Source organism: Gracilinanus agilis, chromosome 5, assembly GCF_016433145.1.
Source record: "Gracilinanus agilis isolate LMUSP501 chromosome 5, AgileGrace, whole genome shotgun sequence".
NCBI lineage: Eukaryota > Metazoa > Chordata > Mammalia > Didelphimorphia > Didelphidae > Gracilinanus > Gracilinanus agilis.
The window spans coordinates 109,818,882-109,840,779 of record NC_058134.1 but is presented as its reverse complement, the minus strand read 5'-3'; the positions used below and the strand labels follow the sequence as shown (position 1 = coordinate 109,840,779).

The 21,898-nt window shown below is 36.7% G+C and overlaps 1 protein-coding gene across 1 annotated transcript in view; it reads right to left on the bottom strand.

Moving 5' to 3' along the window:
- The window catches only part of KDM7A (lysine demethylase 7A), a 107,030-nt gene that overhangs the window by 58,565 nt on the left and 26,567 nt on the right, over positions 1–21,898 (bottom strand). Inside the window, exons 3-6 of the mRNA XM_044679398.1 lie at positions 13,843–13,960; positions 2,373–2,533; positions 1,023–1,164; positions 206–392 (exon numbers count right to left, since the gene is read on the bottom strand). Coding sequence (XP_044535333.1) covers positions 206–392; positions 1,023–1,164; positions 2,373–2,533; positions 13,843–13,960 — 608 coding nt within the window. The remainder of the gene's footprint in view (positions 1–205; positions 393–1,022; positions 1,165–2,372; positions 2,534–13,842; positions 13,961–21,898) is intronic.

Here is a 21,898-nt window from a genome sequence, read left to right as displayed (position 1 = left end):
CTTATTTCCTAATTTCCTCCCTCAGTTCAGGTGAATAAAAATCTATTTATTTGGTGGTGTTATATGATTCTATTAAGTAAAAGTCATAATTATGTTAAAGAGGACTAAAATAGTTATGTGCTTTGTCCCTTGATAAAGCACAGAAATTCCACTACATACAAATATCTGATGAGCAACAGAAAAACTGCATGCAACCCACTCTCACCCAGAGAACATGGTACCAGACTGAAGTGCCACCAAAGTCAATGTGAAAATCTGTATAGCTGTCTTGAACTCCCATCAAACAATATTTTTGAACAAATGGCTTAGGGAAGACTGAATCATCTGGCCAGTAATTTTCCACCCAAGAAAGTTTTCGGGCAATATCAGGAACCTCCACCAATTCAGACATCCTTTTAAAAAAGAAACATAAAATTGAAAGCTTATTAACAATATTATGTATCACTTCTCTACAAAGAACTCTAAATAATTTAACCTCAAACATAATTACAATTATAATCAAACTTTAAAAGGAAATACTTTAAAAATTCTCATATTGCTCCAGAGCAAAACTCATAGCATCACTATTGTAAAATTCCTACAGACTAAGTATGCTTATTATCATACTCAATTTAGCATTTAATTACGTTTCTTGGGGGCAGCTAGGTGACTCAGTGGATTGAGAGCCAGGCCTAGAGACAGGAGATCCTAGGATCAAACAATATAGAATATTGATTCCAAGATGGAAGGTAAGAATTTAAAAAAAAAATTACATTTCTTTTTTTTTTTAACCCTTATCTTCTGTTTTAGAATTGATACTAAGTATTGATTCCAAGGCAGAAGAGCAGTAAGGGCTAGGCAATTAAGTTCAGTGACTTGCCCAGGGTCACATAGATAGGAAGTGTCTGCAGCCAGACTTAAACCTAGAACCTCCAGTCTCCAGGCCTGGCACTCTCTCCACTGTGCTTACCTAGCTGCCCCAACATTAAATTACATTTAACCCCATTAACATCCCCTAAACCAAACTCTCTAAAACTACTCACTTTGTATCTGAAAATTCGAGGCTGATCACATTTAACACCTTTGGGCGAGTAGGATTCATGAAGTATTTAACATAGTTGTGAAGCTTCATTTTGCTGTCTGCCTGCCTTGCGACATCAATGACATCTATTACTTTGTCACCACCTATGGAGAGAAATTATAATCTCATTGGTGTTTGAGGAAAGAGTTACTTAAAAAATGCTTCAAATACTTTTAAAAAACCTGTATTAATTTGGGATGATCACTAAGTTAACTAAAAAACTTTGTAGCACAAATAAGGATATTTTTTATTTTTTTAAAGTCAAACTAAAATCTTCTCATTATTATTATTGTTATATATAACTACTTAGATGTATTTTAAGGTATTACATATGCTCACGCTTTCAAGTTTAAAATTCATAACCAGAAAAAAATTCATAACCAGAAAAGGATCTCCCTACCCCATCCCACCTCACCCTCCAAAAAACGTATTGGATTTGGTTACAAAAACTAGTCAAAATAGTGTTGTGCACTGAAAAAAAGCAAAGGTTTTGGAGTCAGAGAACTTTGGTTTTCCCCCATATGCATGAGGAATTAGAAGGGATAGACTGTAAGACCATTCCAATTCAAGATGTATGTTTTATATTCAGTTTCTTCATCAATAAAATGAGACATCATATTAGATGGTCTCTAAAGGCTTTTTCTAGCTCTAAAGTTCTATAATTCTAAGTTCCAAGGAGAGAGATATGCCTACACCCCCTAGGTAATGCTTTAAGATTGTACTGAGGCTCTTAGAAAATTATATATATATATGTATATATGTATATGTGTATGTGTATACACACACAAACACGACATTTAATCCTGACGAATCATTCATAACTGAATACACATATAACTTTTAAAATTTTGATAGTGTCTTCTTTTAAACAAGGTCCTTTGAAGAAAAGTGGATGATGAAAGGCAGTTCCTCTTTCCATTGACAAAGGTGTCTGGAATACAAGAGATACTAAAATAAACTAAGCATTTCACAACTTCACGTAAAACTGGCCTTATTAAAGAGGCAGAATAAGGTAAAGCCTTAGAAAGCCCAAGAATAAAGTCCACAGAAGACCTATTTCTTCTGCTTCAATTACAACTTCCATTCTGCAAATCCATAAGCATTTTATTAGGTGCATACCATATTTTATGTGTGTGTGTGTGTATGCATGTATGCAAGCGCACACACATTCCACTGACCTAAGAAATTACAAATTTAATAAACCTATTCCATATTAAAGTTTTTATCTATTCCAAATATTAAGACAATAAATTATTTTTACTTATGCCACATCTTCCCATGGGTATTATAAATTTTGGTGTGAAGTTCATACCTACATAACGTTCCACATCCATCACAGAAAAAGTTGGTGGAGGGAGTCTAAGACCTAAATCATCTATTTTAGGAACCATAATAGGTACATCAAATCCGTGTTTCTCCAGGTATCTTTGTGTCAGCTGGCTGCCATTCATCTTTACTATGATTTCATCAGCACTAAAAAGAAAAAAGTTAACAAGAAAAATCATTCATTTGAAATTCAAGAAATTTTAACGAAGATATTCTAATGTATATGTATATACACATATGGGAGTGTGTGTGTATGTTTATGCATGTATACTGTAATCCTCCTTTTCTTACAAGGAGTAAGAAAAACTTCCTTGTTAATATCTGAAACTGTTATTTCCCAATCTCTTCCACCAAGGTTTCAAATTCTCTTCTGACTCCATTTAGTCAGATTTTGAAATTCTTTGCCCTTTGTCTTCTTTTCCCAAAGTCCTCACCTAGAAAGTTTTGCAAAGTCGTCAAAATTATTGAGAGGGGCCAATATTTCATCTGGGAGTTTAGGAACTTTCACAGAAGAAGGGAAGGAAAACATAGGAGTGATTGTGGTGAAAATAAGCTCCACAATTGATTGTGTAGGGAATGGGACCAATCCTCCAGCTCTTCAAATAGAAATCACATACCACAGGGGGTCAGATCAGAGCCCCCCCCTCCTCCCCCTCAGAGAACACTATTAGAGGAATGGAAAAGCCAAAAATCCTTAAGATGGTCAAATAACAAGGCCTGTGAGAACCCAGAAAATACCTGGTAGCCAATGTGATATACACAAGATACTGACAAGACATTTGCAATTCTAATAAATATGTGCCCTCTCTTTTCATACATCTAAATATGTTCTTCTGTAACCTTTACTTATTGGTGGCTAGGTGCTGCAAAGGATAAAGTTCCAGGTATGGAGTAAGGAAGACTCAACTTATTGAGTTCAAATCTGGCTGAGATACTCACTGCTATGCGACCCTGGACAAGTCACTTAGTCCTGTTTGACAGTTTCCTCATCTATACAATGAGCTAGAAAAGGGAAATGGCAAACTGCTCCATCACCTTTACCAAGTAAATCCCAAACAGGGTTACAAAGAGCTGGGCACAATTGAAAAACATCCCATTCATCCTTTCTTTAAGTAAATGTACCAGGTCATGAGAATAGTACATATTAGAAATTATTTATATTAGCATAATAAGCTTTATAATGTTTTTTAATTTTTCTATTCTGGGCTCAAACACAAAAAAATAATGACTATATAAAGAACAAGATATGAAAAAGAATTATTGTACATGAAATTCCAAGCCTCCATTTCATAATGCTTTCTTTTTAAAATATACGCAATACATATTTACTTTAAAAACGGTTCTTAGTTATACTTCCCTCTGTTCCCTTTTATGTATTTTATTTTTGTTAAAAAGTCTTGTTGGTGTTCTGGTTTTATGTTACAAATAATTACAGATTGCCTCTACATTAAATGATCTCTTGTAACAAAGTAAAACTTTTAAATAAAACCAATATAGTGATCTCATCTGAAAGCATATGTAACATTCCATATTTGTAGCAATAGCACCCTCACCCTACTTTTTTTAAAAAAATGTTAATTAACACACCTTTCAGCAAGCACATTGAGAAAAAAAGCAAAGAAAAACAAATTCCTTGTAATAATTGTTAGTAATCAAGCAAAACAAATCCTCTCACTGGCTGTGTTACACTCTAAATTTATCACTCTACACTCTAAATTTATCACCTCTTATGGATACAGTATGGTACAATCTAATGTAATGGACTTCTCTACTAGTAGCAATGCAATGATCCAGGACAACTCTGATGGACTTATGAGAAAGAACACTATCCACATGCAGAGAAAGAACTGTGGGAGCAGAAACACAGAAGAAAAACAACTGCCTGATCTCATGGGTTGATGAGGATATGATTGGGGATATTGACTCTAAACGACCACCCCAGTGCAAATATCAATAATAAGGAAATAGGTCTTGATCAATGACACATGTAAAACCCAGTGGAATTGCACGCCGGTTATGGGAGTGGTTTGGGGGAGGGGAGAGAAAGAACATGAATATTGTAGTCATGTAAAAATACTCTAATTAATTAAATAAAATTTCCAAATTCAAAAAAAATTAAATCTATCACCTCTTTGGGAAGAGGTAGATAGTATGTTTCATCTTCAGTCCTCTAGAATCATGGGTGGTGGCTGTATTGATCATAGTTCTCATAACTTTCAAAGTTGCTTGTCAAAGTTTATTGTATAAATTGTTCTCTTAGCTCTACTCATCTCATTCTTTAACATATTGTAAAAATCTTTAAAATGCTTTGTTTTTATCATATTAAAGTCATAAATTGTTCTTTAATTTCTATTTATTTCTCTTTGCATCAGTTCATGTCTCTTTGAAATCATCTACTTCATTTCTCACAGTACAACAATATACCATCACACTGATATACCCACCACAACTTATTCAGCCATTCTTCAATTGATGATAAGCATCCCTTTAGTTTTCGATTTTTTGCTACCACAAAAAAACTGCTATAAATATTGTCATACATCTAAAGGGCCTTTTCCTATTTCTTTAATCTTTTGGGGGTATAGACCTACTAGTGCTATAACTGCATCTGTGTTATTTGGAATTGTGGGGGTTCCATTTAAAAGTATTTGACAAACTGCCTGTGGACATGTGGGGGACTTTTGAGACTATTTTCCGTGATCCAATGGGTTTCCAGTTTTGGACATGATGACATCAATGAACGTAGAACGTGACTTAAATGGGGAGATGAGGCTTTGACTGCTCTCTTTTCGTAGGAAACAGCCAAAGGGAATAGAAGGTATGGACTGATGGGCATTTTGAATAGATCTTAGCTAGGCACATGGTCCAATTTATTCTACTAACATGGCTTTAATTAAAATATTATTTTTCCTCATAATATCAGCCTTTATTAATTTTAATCATTACATTTTTGGCGACCACGAAGGGACATAGTTCTCGATTTGGTTGTTTTGCTCAATTCTTTTGAGCAATTTTTTAAAAAGGGAAAGTGGCTTTGCTCGCCATGTTTTCGCTAACAGCAACAGCTTGTTTTTGCCTGCCATGGGATGCTGCCAGCCAGCTGCATTTGATTTGATGAATTGATGAAAGAGGTTTTTTGACTGTATAGCTTATTATCTGTTACTCATATTGTATTTCCTAATCTATTTAAGGTTTCATTTTTTACTGTACCAAAACAATGCTGTTATATGTACCATTTATGAACATCTTACACATTTTAAAGTTGTAAATAGCCTTATGTATACTGGATTTGCCATCTAACATATAGGAGTTCATGGCTTAAGTTTTTATTCTATCTTGATAATTGGAGATTTTGATGCCTTGAGAATTTAAATTATGATTTTATAAGAGGTCTCCTTCTGTATAAATGATAAGGTTTTTATATATTTATTTTAAAGAATTATTGCCTTAAAGGATAAGGTTTTATATATTTTATTATAAAGAATTGTTGTCTTAAATGGGTAGAAGAAACATGAAAATTTCCTACCCGGGATTTTTATACAGGAAGCCAGGAGGGCTCCTGTATGCTGATGTCTCTGTCTTTAGCTTGCTTTCTATCAGAAGGACTTATATTCCTGAGGATAATTCTGACTCAGAAGGTTTTTTTTTTTTTTTTAAATATCAGATTTCTTTTAGACTGCCCCACAATTGCTATGGAGGTAGTAACAGAGTTTGTTGAGAAAGCATCTTAGCCAAAGGTTTACTATACCTGTTGAATTTGTAACAAGTGTTTTTTAAACATCATAGCAAGTGATTATAATAATGGATCGTTTATTATTGTTTTAAAATGTGTTATTAGAAATTATGGTACTTTATTTGAATGTGCATTGTGAATCTGCTATTTTGTAAAACCCATTTACACTCACAGTTCATGCAAAGGCTTAACAAGAAATGAATCTCATTTTTGGGTGAAAAACCCTTCACTAGTTCTAAGCTATATATATTTTTTTATTTTTAAAACATTCTTTTATTTTTTCTTCCTCACATGTGCAATGAAACGTGTTCTTTTCCCCTATTTTTTTTTATCTTTGAGAGCATTGTATTTTTTCCCCTGAATTTATTTTTAATTTCCTTATTGCCTTTCCTTTTAAATTTTTTAATTAGAGGTATTTCTTTTTTAAATACTCTCATCAGGGGAGATTGTATTTTTATAAAATCCAAGATTTAATTGTATTTTTATTAAATCCAAGATTTAATTTTTTGATTTTGTTAGAGAAAAATTCTCAGGGAAAGAAGCTTGCTGATTCCCTAATCCAGAGAATGAACTGTTTGCAGAGAGATGCCTGAAGAATCTACACTGAATCAAGAGATCCAGAATGAACTTTGGGTTACAATCGATTGAACTGATGGGGTTTGTTGCATCAAGAGATCCAGAATGAACTTTGGGGTACAATTGATTGAACTGATGGGGTTTGAACAGTTACTTTGAATGTACATTTTATGCCAATAGGGGACTGCCTCCAATTGGTTTCTTGTCAATGTGCTTAGCAAACACTGGTTTTGCGTTCTCTCTCTTCCATTCCCCTCTTATCTCTAACTATTGTTGTTAGAAGGCCTTTGTGGGTATAAGATGATTATGTAAAATTATCACTTGGGGTGACTAGGCACCCAAAATGATCATCAGGGGGGATTGTGTAAATCCAATTAGCTCACCCCCATTCATAGTTAAAACTCTAGCCACTAGAGATCATGTCATCCCCACCTCCCTTAGTGGGGAGGGGAGATGAGTTACCCACACGTGACAATAAGTAACAAATAAAAAACAAGGGACTGCCCTTTGGGCAGTCCAAAACCAGTATTGAGGCTGCCATTTGTCCACTTGAATTAGAGGTGGACCCCCAGGAAGTGACGAAAGATGCTATCCTTCAAGTATGATAGTAACTTCCTGTGGAGGCAGTTTGCGCTTTGAACTTGGTGCTGAAGGATATTGGCTGAGATCTCAGGTAGCTTCCCTTCTGAATTGTCACGTGGGTAAGTTAGACTGACTTCCTTTGGCCTACCCTACCTCAAGGAGGCTTCTTTGCCTCTCTAATTGCTAAGGCCTTGTGGCTAGTAGCCAAATTTAATTATTCTTTTAATTCTCACTCGGCCCGGACCTCTGCTGCTCTGGACCAGAGTTTCTCTCTTTCTCTCTTTACCTTTCTCTCTCTCTCTTTAATTGTTTTTCTTTACAATATTGTCCTTGTAGAAATTCTTCTAGTTCAATTCATACTGTATTAGTTTAAAATGCCCAGAATTCACTGAAAAGTTTCCTCCCTAATTTCTCATAGCATAATAAAATTCCATTGCATTCATATATCCCAATTTGTTCAACCATCCCCAACTGATGACCATCCTCTTATCTTTTGCTTTTTGGTTTTTCTTTTTTCCTTTGAATCCTCTCTTTGGAAATAGGAATTGTTTTGCTTCCTGTTATCCTCTTCAGGATTATCCTCCCTTTCAAACACTCCTCTATCTCTAATCCCTACTTATTTCCCTGTTGACCATGATGCTTTTCTCTATTTGTATGTGCACATGTAGTCAACTCAATTCATCTGATGTCTACTTCACCAGCCTTTCCGTTTCCTTCTTTCTTTGCTCTTCTTCACATTCTAATTTTCAGAAATAACAATTTCCATCCCATTCTTCCTCCTCTCTACACAATCATATCCCTTCTTTTACCTTCTCGTTCTATAAACACAAGAGTCCTAGAAGTGGCATATTCCCCAGACCTCTGGTCCTGTATCCAAGCCTAGTCCTTACAGCCATCATCCAGGAAAACAACTTCTTTGAAGCTGGGGCCCACCTGACTGACCCAGGTATGCAAGCCAGCCTTGCTGAAGCTGTAAGGCATTTTAAGGGATAGACAGGAAGCAGTATATGCCAAGCAAGTCAAACCAGCACCACCTTCACCACCATCTTCCCTCAGACCCTGATGGCAATAGCCCAAGATTCTGAGTCCAAGAGTTTTTGGAAGCAATGTTTGCAGTTCATTGTCCACAGCAGTAATTCTGGGAAATAGCCCATGAAGAAAAACAGCCTTGCTGCTCCTGAGATGCTATAGCCACATCTACTGAAGATCTAGAAAAGAAAGATCTTGCCACCAAAGTCCTTAGCACCAACAAAGAGTTAGATAGCAAAATATGAAGTAATTATATCAGTGAAATAGCATTAAAGAAAGACACATTATTATCTGTCTTGCCAAAACACCCTAATGACCATGGGAAGTTTCTATCTGACCTGTAGCTAAAGTCTTCCATACATACAGACACACACTGAATTCCCTGAGAATAGGAGCCATCTTATTTTTCAACTTGTGTCCCCAGTGCTTATTAGCACACTGCACTGCACATAAGTATTGCCAATGATTCATTTGTTCATTTGTTCATTTAACTGGACCAACCTACCCCTAGGTACTCTTGTTTTTCTTCTCTAACTTCTCCAATATTAATCAATAAAACATTTATTAAGCACCTATTGTGTTCCAGGCACTGTGCTAAGCACTGGGAATACAAAAAAAGGCAAAAGACAGCTCCCACCCTCAAGGAATTCACAATCCAAGAGGAGAGACAACATGCAAACAAATATATAGAAAATAAGCTACAAATAGGATAAATGGGAAATAATAGGGAGGCAATGGAATGAAGAGGGACACAGGAAGACTTCCAGTAAAAGATGGATTTTAGTTGGGGCTTTCTGAAAGCTAGGGAGATCAGTAGTTGAAGCAAAGAAGAGAGAATATTCCAGGCTTATGGGAGTGCCAGAGAAAATGCCCACAGCTGAAAGATTGCATGTCTTATCCTTGAACAGCCAGGAGGTCACTGTTCCTGAATCAGAGAGCAAGGAATGAGGTGTAAGGAGAATGGAAAGGTAAAAGGAGGTAGGTTATGAAGGACTTTGAATCTCAGAATATTTTGTATTTGCTGCTAGAGACAACAGGAAGCCACTGGAGTTTACTGAGTAAGGGATAACATGATCAGATTTGAATTTTAGGAAAATCATTTTAGGGCAGCTAGGTGGCACAGTTAATTACCCATTTGTCAAATGAGCTGGAGAGGGAAATGGCAGACCATTCTAGTATCTTTGCTGAGAAAACCCCAAATGAGGTCACAAAGAGTCAGACAGAACTATAAAACAACTGAACAAAGCTAAATGGAAGGGGGTGAGACTTGAGGCATGTAGACTTACCAGCGGACTATTACAATAATCAAAGCATGAGATGATGAGGGCCTACCCTAGAATAGTGGCAGCCTCAGAAGAAGAAAGAGCACATATGCAAGAAATGCTGCAAAGGCAAAAGTCAACAGGCCTTGGGAACAGTTTAGACATGGGAGGGGGGGGGAAATGAGTAAGTTGTGACTAAGGATTCATGCCTGGAAGGCAGGAGAGGTGGGGAATTTAGAGAGGGAAATAATGAGTTCTGTTTTGGATATACTGAATTTAAGATGTCTACTGGGCATTCAGTTCAAGATGTTGAAGATACAAGACTATAGGTCAGTAGAGAGACTGAAGCAAGATAAATAAATCTGAGATTATAGAAATGGTAATTAAATGCATAGGAATTGATGAGATCACCAAGTGAAATTAGTATAAAGAAGAGGGTCCAGGGCCAAACCCTAAGGGACACCTACAGTTTGTGGGTATGATCAGGAAGAGGATCCAGCAAAGGAGACAGAAGGATAGGTTAGGTAGGAGAAGAATTTGGAGAGTATGCAGTCCTGAAAACCTAGATAGCAGAGAATCTCAAGGAAGAGAGAATGGTCAACAGTACCAAAGGCTGCAGAGAAATCAGGAAGAATGGGGACTGAGGAAAGGCTCTGGATTTGGCAACTAAGGGGTCATTTTAACTATGGTTTCAATGGAATGATAAAGTCAGAAGCCTAACTGTAAGGGGTCAGGAAGAGAGTTAGAGGATGCTGTAATGCTTCTGATTGGTAGGAGACTTTTGGGATGATCATGTAGTTAGAATAGTAAGGAAGTCTTTTAAAGTCTAAGTCAATTTTAGGTGCCTCTTTTCCACATTCACATCCAGAGGTCTGTGGTAAGTCCCTTCATTCAAAAAAGTCTGGTGAGAAACTATGAATTAAGGGGAAAGGTCTCAGGGCCTCCTTCCCCTCTCAGCCCATATGGTCCCTGGGAAGCAGTTCTCTATCCTTGATCTTTTTTTGTTCCTTTTTTTCTGTACTAGATGCATGCAGGGAGAGAATTCTCTGGTTTAGTTTGGAGAGCAAGTCATAGGAATGTGGGAATCAGAATCCAAGCTTCATGCTGTCACTTGTATATCTACTATAGATGGCCTTTTCTAGTTTAGCTACAAAGGGTAAAAGAGATCTATGATAGTGAGGATAGATGGATCAAGGGATGTTTTTTTTCCCCCCAGGAGAGAAGCATGGACATTTTTGTAGGGAATGAACCAATAGAAAGGGAGTGACTGAATCTAAGTGAAAGAATGGGGATGACGAATGGGGAAATCTTTTTGGAGGAAATGGAAAGGAAGGGGAATATGCTTAAACAAGAAGAGGGGGTTAACCTTGCTAAAGAGTGAGGCCCTTTCATGAGAGAGAGGGACAAAGGAGAAAAGAGACCCCTAAGTGATAGTAGATAAGGAAAAGGGCAGAAGAGAGAGTTCACGGTGAATAGTTGCTATTTTTTCTTTAAAAAATGAAGCAAAGTTCTCAACTGGGAGAGTCAAAGGAGAGGGAGCCCTGGAAGGTGTAAGAAAGAAAAAAAGGGTTTGGAAGAGATATTGTGTAGAGGGGTGTGGCAGCATTATAAAATATCACTGAGTGCTCAGTTATGTAACATAAATTTGTAGTAGACACAGTCAGAGCAGTTGCATGATTTCCTTGACCTATATTCAGTAACACATGGGTACACACAAAGGCAGCAAAGGGATAGTGGGAATGGTCCAGGGCTGAGGCTTGGCTAGGTGTGCTCATCAATGTGATAATGGGTCTGGGGATTCAAGAGAAGATACTGTAGAATTGAACTGGTTCACCACCAAGGAATCAAGGTAAGGGGAAGAGGAGAAAGTGGTTAATGCAGGGGGGATGGCCAGAGAAGGAATGAAGGGGTCAGGGACAAAAGGTCACAGTGTGAATGAAGAATAGGGCCACGTAAGGGAAGGCAGAGGGAGAGGGGAAAAGCTGAGAGATTATGGTCAGAATTCTTGAACATAGAGATGATTCAAGGGTGTGTGTGGCTGAGGTGAAATGGAGGAGTAGGTTATAGAAAGAACTTAGTGGTTAGGGCATATGGGGGAAAATCAATACATATGTTGAAAGTCACAGGAGTTGGGGACGAGACAAAAACTGTAAGCCTCAAACTCACTAAGGATGGAAGGTAAATGACCTATGTGTATGTAGGCAACAGTTACCAGGATTTTGATTGGGTAGTAGATATGAACAGTGTGAACCTCAAAGGAAGAGAGGTTCCTAAGTGATGAAGGAAGGGGGAGGTAGTAGGGAGCAAGGAGCATGGGAGTGATTCCTTGCCTCAACCAGTGAGCAGAGAGAGCGTGAAGGTGAAACCAATACTAGAAAGAGTGGCAAAGAAGACTCTGTCATCAAGGTAAAGCCAAGTTTCTGGAAAGCTAGTAGATGGAAGGAGAGAAGAAAAAAAAATTTAATTGAAAAAAAATTGTTTTCTATGGAAAAGGCATTCCAAGAGTACAACAGAAGGGTTAGATGGAATGACAATGAAATTTTGGGGTGGGAAAATTGAAAAATGAGGTAGTAAGGGGTGAGGAATAGAGGGGGTTTTTAGATGATGATCTACAGTAATTTAAAGTCACTGGGATGTGATAGGTATGGCCAAATGTAAGAATATCCATTATTGAATGGAAGGCTCCACTCCTGTACCCTCGAAGGACAAAACAGGGAGGCTTGAAGTCGAAGGAAGGGTGACTTTTTTGCAGATTCTCCACATGTCAACTGGGATGTTAGTCTGGCAGTAAGAGGCAACAGATGCATTGTGCTGATACAGATGCAAGTGGTTGTTTTGGGGCCCACAGAAGGTGCCAGGCCTAGCCCCAGGGAGCCTTTCCTTAGGAGACACAATGCACCTACCAGGAGATGGAAGGCTCGTGTCACTGGTATGCTAATGTCCGAGGCCTTCTCACAGGAGGATGCACTTTTTAAGATTTTGAAGGGATACTGGTTTGTTTCTTCTCAGTCTATTAAAATATTAACACTGCAACTAGTGCAGAGAATAGAGTGCTGCAGCACTTGGAGTAAGATGTGATTATGAAATATGCCTGAAACATTCATTAGGAGCGTGGTTCCTAGGCAAGTCTGTTAACCTTTCTTAAGACTGATTTTCTTTTTCTATAAAATTAGAATAATAATAGCATCTCCTTTCTAGGGTTTCTGTGAAAATAAAATGATATATGTAAAGCACTTCTTTAAGGGGATTTATAAATCTCTAATATTTTTTATGCTTGGTGTTTTTTTTTTAATTTAATTTTTCCACATTTAGTTCTTGAATTAAAGCTTTGCACCAAGGTCGGGATTCATACTGTTTGGTCTCACACTTAATTCCTACAAAAATCTTCAGTTCTCTAGCCCCTCCCATCTGGACCCTACTCCCCTTGATCTTTGATGTTCTGGGTCTTCAGAATTTTCTGTGGCATCTCAGGGCAAAGTGCTCTGGCCTAAGGGCACTAAGCCCAGGATATCCGTGTCTAAGTGCTGCTGAGCTGTTCTATTTGCTGTCACTCCCCTGGGCTTCTGCAGTCTCTTCCATGGGGTTTGCCCACTCTGGCTGCCTCTGGCCAGAGCTTACTTTATAGGTCATATCTCCTGACTATCATTATGGTGGAAGGGTTGGTTGGTTTGCCTGAACTGGTTCTGAATTTGCCTATTACCTACTGCCTTCTGACTGAACTCATTCAGTTCTGGGGTAGAAAAAGCCACTTACTTGATCTTGATCAAAATTATTTCATCAGGTGTGAATTTCAGGTTTTTATTGGAGTTGGAGCTGGGCTGCCTACCTCTGCTGAACCAGACATCTTGGACAAAAGCCTTTTAATCATGACTTATTAATAACATAACCAAAGCTCGAAGCCTCAAGAAATTCCAACCCATCTTGCTGGGTTAAAAAAAAATCCACAGAGTCACACAGAACATTATCTAGAAGAAGGTTTATTATTATTCCTTAATATTACCAGCAGAGTCAAGCCTGATGATTTCAGGTACCTCTAACATTTCTAAATAATACACAAAAGAGAATTAAAAAAGGAAAATAGGGAAAGGAAAATTAACCAAAAAAAGAAGAAAGGCAAAAGAAAGAGAAAGATGCAATTGGTGAAGAAATGAAAAGTATGACCAAGAACAACTTAAATGCAGCCTACCTTGATCCATAACTAGTTAAGGGAACTGAAAGAAAAACACAAAATCCAAACAATCCTTGCCATTTTTTTGTTCAGAACAAATGCATACCTTGGGAAGACTCGAGCACGTAATTCCTTAACAAAAGTTCGTGTCCCAGCCTGTACTGGTTTAGAACCATCATCATTCTCTGTGTAGTCATGTCTGTGCCAGTTCCTCCTCTTTTTCACTAAAATTTTTAAAAATAAAAATATGTTTGATAATTGAGATTCAAATAATAAACATATGTAATAAATATACCTTCTAATGGCCAAAATTTCATCAACTAATTAGGCTACTAAAAATGTGCCTTATGAGAAAGAGCACTATTCATACCCAGAGAAAGAACAGTGGAAGTAGAAACACAGAAGAAAAACAACTGCTTGATCACATGGGTCGATGGGGATATGATCAGGGATGTAGACTCTAAGCACCCTAATGCATATATCTATAATATGGAAATAGGTCTTGATCAATGATACATGTAAAACCCAGTGGAACTGCTCATTGGCAATCAGAGGGAGGGTGGGAAGTGGGGAGGGAAAGAACATGAATCATGTAACCATGGAAAAACACTCTAAATTAATTAATTAAATAAGTGTTTTCAAAGAAAAGGAAATGTGCCTCTTTGTACTTTAAGCTGATCCCTACCCAAAAAAGTCTATCCCTAAGTTTTTACCTTTTAAGACTGGTAGAACTTTACTTGAGCTTAAGTTCTACTACAATTGCAATTGATTATGTACTGGCACAAAGTAGACAACTAATCAATACTTTTTGATGAAACCATAAAATAAAAATAAAAAAATCTAAGTACAATAATCATCTATAAATCTCACTTTGTAAAAGATGATAAATAAAAATGTTTTTTAATATACTGCTAAGTCTGAGCTGTAAATTTTGTTTGATGATATCATCCTCGGCACTTTAGTTTGCTTATCAACTTCATTTTGAATTCTAACATTCTAAAGCAGAATTTGAAGATGAGAAAAATGACATCAGAATAGATGATTCCTTAGACCAATACTTACCTTTAAGATTATTAATATTAATGTTATTTGTTACCCTGGTTGGCTGAAAGGGCCAGATTATGTCATAAAATCACTTTTAATATATTTCCTAATCTCCTATAGACCACCAAAGTACAGCCCAAAAAATATTTGCCAGAAAGAAAAGACATGGTGATAAACAATGGCTACCCTTGGGTGGATTGTTATCGCTGTTCAGTTGTATCTGATTCTTCATGATAACATTATAGTCCAAAGCATGCCATTCATGTCCATGGGATTTTTCTCAGCAAAGATACTGAAGTTGTTTGTATTTCCTACTCCAGTGGATTAAGGCACAGAAGTTGGGTGACTTGACCAGGGTCACACAGCTAGTAAGTATCTGAGGCCAGGTTTGAATTTGGGTCTTTCTGACTCCAGGCCTAGAGTTCTATCCACCTAGTCACCTAGATACCTAGTAGATTGCCTTCAAAGAAAAGTAGACAACATTCACAATAATCTAAAATACCCTTACATATTAAATGTACAAAGATTAGTGCTAAGTAACCTTGGTTTGGATCAATGGGGAAGGAATGGTCAAAACAGAAAATCTTCATTAAATATATATGTTCCAACAAAAAAATTAAAAGGAAAATCACTCAAAGAAAAAGGTGGTGCCAGACATGAGATTTATAACAAGAAGTAAAGCTTATGCAATCAAAGCAAAAAAGTAAGTATGGCTTGAGCACAAAATTTAAGATAGCTAATAATGGCAGAAAATCCTATTCCTAATTATAGAAGGCAGGATTAAGCCTATTTTATCACAGCAGGAAAAAATATTCACTCAGATAACCACTTTTTAACATCTATAGAAAAATAGTTCCATAGGCTCTGAAAAACACCTGGTTTCTCTCTTCTTGAGACAGTTTTACTACCCCTTAAATTAGGATATTTGGCATCCTACCTTCTATGGAGCTTCTACATTATTCAATTTAGTAACTACACATGTAATAAATAGCTACTAAGTACAATGCACTGTGTTGGGTGCTGAGGATACAAAGGCTTTAAAACAGACAATTCTTGCCCTTAAGTTGCTTAAATTATATACATAAAAGGGGATATAGCCATGTACACAGATAAAGACAAGGTAATCTGAGATGAGTGAGAATATTAAAAAAGGGAGTGAGTGGGTCAAAGAAGAAGGTGGCATCTTAGCTGAGCTTTAAAGAAAACAGGAAGTCTAAGAGATGTTGATATGGAGAAGGTACATTCTAAGCATCAAGGCTATTCAAAGGTAAGGAGATGAAACTTGAAATTCAAATTCTAGTGAACAGCTAGAAGACCAATCAATCTCAAATGTAAAATACATGAAAGAAAGTTAACATTCAATAAGGCTGGAAATGTAAGTGGGAGTCCAAGTGTAGAGCAGTGATGGGCAAACTACAGCCCACAGGTCAGATGCGGCCCCCTGAAATACTCTATCCAGCCTAGCAACATTATTCCCAATCTGACAAATACAATGAAACTTCGAAAGAGTTGCCTTAGAAACAGACTGACAGATGAGCATTTCCTTTCCTTTGGCCCCCTCTTTAAAAAGTTTGCCCATCACTGGTGTAGAGTGTTCTAAAAAACACACTAACCTAAGGAATTTGTGTTTTATTCACTGGCAATGGAAGCTGCTAAACAAAAATGCTTTGTTTCTGGTTAAGAAATAAAATGATTCATCAATGGAATAGACAGGTAGAAGATCCAGAAATAGAAGAGCCTAGAATCTGACAAACCCAAAGACCCCTATTCCTGAGGTTAGAATGTTCTATTCAATAAAAACTATTGGGAAGGGGGACAACTGGATGGCTCAGTGGATTGAGAGCCTGGTCTAGAGACGGGAGGTTGCCTAGCCCTGTAACAAATAAAATTAATATAGAAGGATATATATATAAAAGATATTGGGGGGGCGTCTGGGTAGCTCAGTGGATTGAGAGCCAGGCCTAGAGATGGGAGGTCCTAGGTTCAAATCCGGCCTCAGACACTTCCCAGCTGTGTGACCCTGGGCAAGTCACTTGACCCCCATTGCCCCACCCTTACCACTCTTCCACCTAGGAGCCAATACACAGTATTGACTCCAAGATGGAAGGTAAGGGTTTTAAAAAATTAAAAAAAAATTATTGGGAAAACTGCAAAGGAGTTTGGCACTAGAAATGGGTCAACATCTCATACCATATACCAAGATAAGCTCCAAACCAAATGGTGTCACTGTAAACAAATTAGAGGAGTAAGGAAGAAATTATGTGTTAGATTTATGAATAGAGAAGATCACAGAAGGCAATAATCTCTTTGGTGTGTAAAACTAATACAGGGAATGCAGTGTGAAAGGATGTGCATAGTTTAAGAACATTTGGGAATAGTGCATAATGGCTTTCCATGAAGCCTGGACCCATGCACAGCTTTACCAACAGGGTATTAATGTACTTGTTTTCCAATACCATCCCCATTCCCCAGCATTTACTTTCTTTTTTCTCAACTTTGCCAATTTGATGAATGTGAAGTGGTACCTCAGAGTTACTGTACTTTACAATTTTTAAACTATTAGTGTTTTAGAGCATTTTTTCATATGGCTATTGATAGCTTATTTTCCTCTAAAAACTTCCTATTCATATTCTGACCATTTATCAATCAGTGTATGAAGTACACATACTTAAGTCAGTGTCCTGTATATCTTGGAAATGAGACTTTCGTTAGAAAATTTGCTGCAAATAATTTTTTCCCATTTATCTGCTTGTCTTCTAGATTGAGCCGCATTATTTTTATTTGTGCTAAGGGTAGGAGTTAGTTTATATTTGAACTGAAAAAAAAAAAATGAACAGTCATGTCTGAAAAAATGAGAGATAGAAAAGGAAATTCCATTTAAAATAACTGTAGACAATATATAAAATATGTAGGGGATATACTTACCAAAACAAAACCAGCAACTATATGAACACAATTCCAAGACATTTTTCACACAAATAAAGAAAATGTAAATAGAAATAAGAGGAAAGGACTGAAAGAAAAGAGGTAGAAAGTCTAGAAGCCTAAACCATACGAATGCATATGAAAAAAAATGCTCTAAATCTCTACTGATTAGAGAAATACAAACCAAAACAATTCTGATATCAGCTTACATCTCTCAAATTGGCTAAAATGACAAAAGTGCAAAATAATGAATGTTGGAGGAAATGTGGGGAAATAGGGACACAAATACACTATTAGTGGAACTTTGAACTGATCCAACCATTTTCAGAACAATTTGGAATTATGTCCAGACTTCTAAAACTGTGTATATGCCCTTAGATCCAGCAATATTATTGATGGGTTTGTTTCCCAGGGAGATCAGGGAAAAAAGAAAAGAACCCATATGTTCTAAAACATTTATGGCAGTTTTTGTTTGTGGTTGCAAAGAACTGGAAATTGAGGGGATGCCCATCAATTGCAGAAAGGCTAAACAAACTGTGGTATATGATTGTGATGGAATACTATTGCACTGTAAGAAACAAAGAGCAGGCTAATTTTAATAGAACTTGGAAAGAACTACATGACATAATGAACAGTAAAATGAATAGAACCAAGAGAACATCATACATAGCTACAGATTTAATTCTTGAAGAATTGTGAGTATTCACCTCCAGAGAATGAACTGAAAAATGGAAACATGAAGGACATTATATATGTCTATAATAATAACAATATATATGTATGTTTGCCTTCTATAATGCTAGGAGAGGAGGGAATGGATGACATACTAGAAATAAATTCTATTAATAAAAATTTAAAAAAGTAGTAGAAGTCTCATACAAGATCAGTATTCTAGTAGTATTAAAAAAAAAAAAAAAGATTGGTCTTAATTTCTAGGGAAAATCTAAAAGTCATTAAAGGAACTCTGCAGTTTTCCTGAAGACCACCTAGCCTCATCTTCTGTTTCACTCTGGGCCCAACTCATCCATTTGGATGTACTGTCTGACCCAGATATATTGATGGATACGCTTTATAAGCTATCTATTCAAATATATATCATAATCTGGGAAATAGTCATTCTTTATCTACTTAATTTTTTCCTCAATGAATGGTTAAGCCAAATTATTTTGAATTGTACAAATATCTTTCAGGCGATATTTAGGGGTTTGATGAAACAAGCATCTTACTATCCACAAAGAGGATCACAGATTTAGAGCTTGATGGCTCCTTGGAGGTCATGGAGTCCAATCCTCTCATTTTACTGATGGTGGAAACTGAAGGAAAGAGTGGTTTAAATGACTTGCCCAAGGTCACACTGCTACTAAGTATCCAAGACAGGAAAACCAGGTCTTTCTGACTCCAAGCCTAGCACCCTAACCACTATGCACACTACCTCCCAGATGAGGAAACATCCCTGCAGGGGAGGAGGGTGGTGGTACTGTGACACAGTGGGAGAAGCAAGGAAGCTGGATTCTAAAGAACCTCAACATCCACAAGGAATCCTTCTTTAGCTCTGACTCTGCTGGATTGCATCAGTGGCAAAATCCTTTGGAAAGCTTACTTCTCCCTACTTTATGCTCTGCCTTATGTTTACAACAGAGGGTGGAATAGATTATATCTTGTTACATCTTTCAAGGAATCTTGAACTATTTTGATGTACAAATGGAAGGTACTTTGTTGGAAGAGAGCTTTTAAAATAGTGGATTACTCTCCCAATTCAAATACTCAAAAAATATATAACCAAACAATAAGTGCAAGGGACACTTGCATTCTCAACATCTTTTAGTCAATTCAGTGGTGGTAAAGATGCGGTCTTTTACAGAACATGAGGGCCTAGCTGCTCCTTACTAATACCCTTAGTAAGAATGTCCTCTGTCTTTGAAGATGTTTTTCATAAAAGCACTTTATATACATAATAAAATGAGTGTATAAATCAGTAGTTATTGATATTCTCTCAGTTGCCTTTTTCAGTATTCATAAGGTCTGCAATTTCCTATTAATTTAAAATTAGCTATTAATCTTACTCCTAAGAATTAACAAATTACAACAGAATTTCCTATAACTTTCAAAATAATACAATCAATCTTTCCTTAATCCTATTGGATACTACATAAAGAAAGATAAAAACAGCAAGCTGAAAGCATGGAAAATGGAAATGGAGTCACTGAGGAAGCTCTGTAGTTCTTATTCAGTATTATCCTCTAAAAAGAGAATACCTGGAGACATCGCTATTTATTGGGGATTGTTCTCATTTTAGGATCTTATATAGATCTTCCATGAAACTAATAAATACCTCTTAGCAAGCATGTTTCACTGTTTTCTGATTTATCTGATGCTGACCTTGAAAAGGATCATTGCACAAATTATAGGTGAATATAGTTTGAAAAAGCAGAGGGTTCAGCTTTAGTTGCTATATGGCATATGCTCCAAAGCAGACTTCTGATGGGCTACAATGTGAATAAGGTGTCATGTTGTCCAACTAGCACCTAAGGATACTTATGGTCCTGTGAATATCAATAAGAAAATTCTAGGTACAATAATGATGTAGCAACACCAAGAAAAGAAGTAAAGAAAAAGTTTCCCAAGGAGGCAACTAAAATCCCTTAATAGTAGAAACTAACAGCAGCAAAATGGGAAAAGATAAAGTCTATACTGCTATATATTGGGAATTTCTGGACTGTTGCAAAAGCTCATATAAATGACTAGAGAATGACATCTTTATGGAAAGGAAGAATTTGAAGAAAAGGGAAGAACTGAGGAGCCAGCATGAATACCAAAAAGCTCTAGAAATCCTAGTTTGAATTGGAGGCTGATGAAGAATCTAATCTGCTTCATAGACCTGAGACCCTGGACTTGGTGAGACTGTTCTTAAATCTCTCCCTTTGAATTACCACGTGGGTGAGTGAAAAAGACTGACTCCTTCCTGGATTTTCTGAAGGGACTAGCCTCAGGAGAGGCCTCCCCTCTTGAGAGGGGTTTCGTGGCTAAAGTACTTGCTTTATTCATCATGGGCCTTCAGCTCAAGGCTGAGGCCCCTCCAGCTGAGGACTAATTAGCCCTGCCTGTGTTGAGCCGGGGCTAGAGCAAAATATTTAGTGTGTTAGGTTAGATATCTTACCCTATCCTCTCTCTGATTTATTACCATAAAAAATTCATTTTGGAATTGAGTAATTAATTCCTGGCAACCATACTCTTAAATAACTTAGTCCAATCCTTTAATTTTAACCCCTTACACATTCTGCCCCTTTCAATTTTTGTTTGAAAATTTTAAAAAATTTTTTGAAGTTCCCTTTCAGATCCTTAATATTTAAATTTGTTTTATGCTAAGTTAAATTTTTTCTATGACTTATGTTAAAAGTAAAAGAACATGGTGGTGTTGCTGTTGTCCTGTAACTGATTATTTTAAATAGATTTTATATAATATATAAAATGTTCATATTACCTACCTTTTAATCAATTAACATGTTTTTATTAATAAGCACATGCTATGTGTCCTGAAGTATTATGGTAGGTGATACAAAGAATGAACCAACCTCTATTTCTAATGTGCTTACAATGTTTATGATCAGTTTATATTGGAGATGTATAAAAATATATATGGCACAAATATAAAGTTAATATATACAAATACATACTTATAATGTAGTGGAATATAAGACAGTTTAGGAGGGAGAGCAGATAAGATGAAAAGAATTTAGCCTGAGAAAAGACATTAGATTTGGCATTAGTCAATAGTCAAACATTTATTAAGCATCTACTATGTGACAGGCACTCTGCAAAGTGATAAAAATACACACATACACACACACACACAAAGATAGTTCCTGCTCTCAAGACACAATCTTTTTCCTCTTTTTTTTTTTTTAATAAACAAAATTTATTCACAAGTATCACAGGCCCTCCTTGCCTCCCTGAATCACAGAAGGTATCATCCAGGATACAAACATGTTCATACAAATTATAGCTTTCCTGTTTTCACCTTTCAGTTCACTCTCTTGAGGTGAACATTCAGAATTCTTCAAGAATTAAATCTGTAGGAGCAGCTGGATTGGGAGCCAGGCCTAGAGATGGGAGGTCCTGGATTTAAAACTGGCCTCAGACACTTCCTAGCTGTGTGTCCCTGGGCAAGTTATTTAACTCCCATTGCTTAGCCC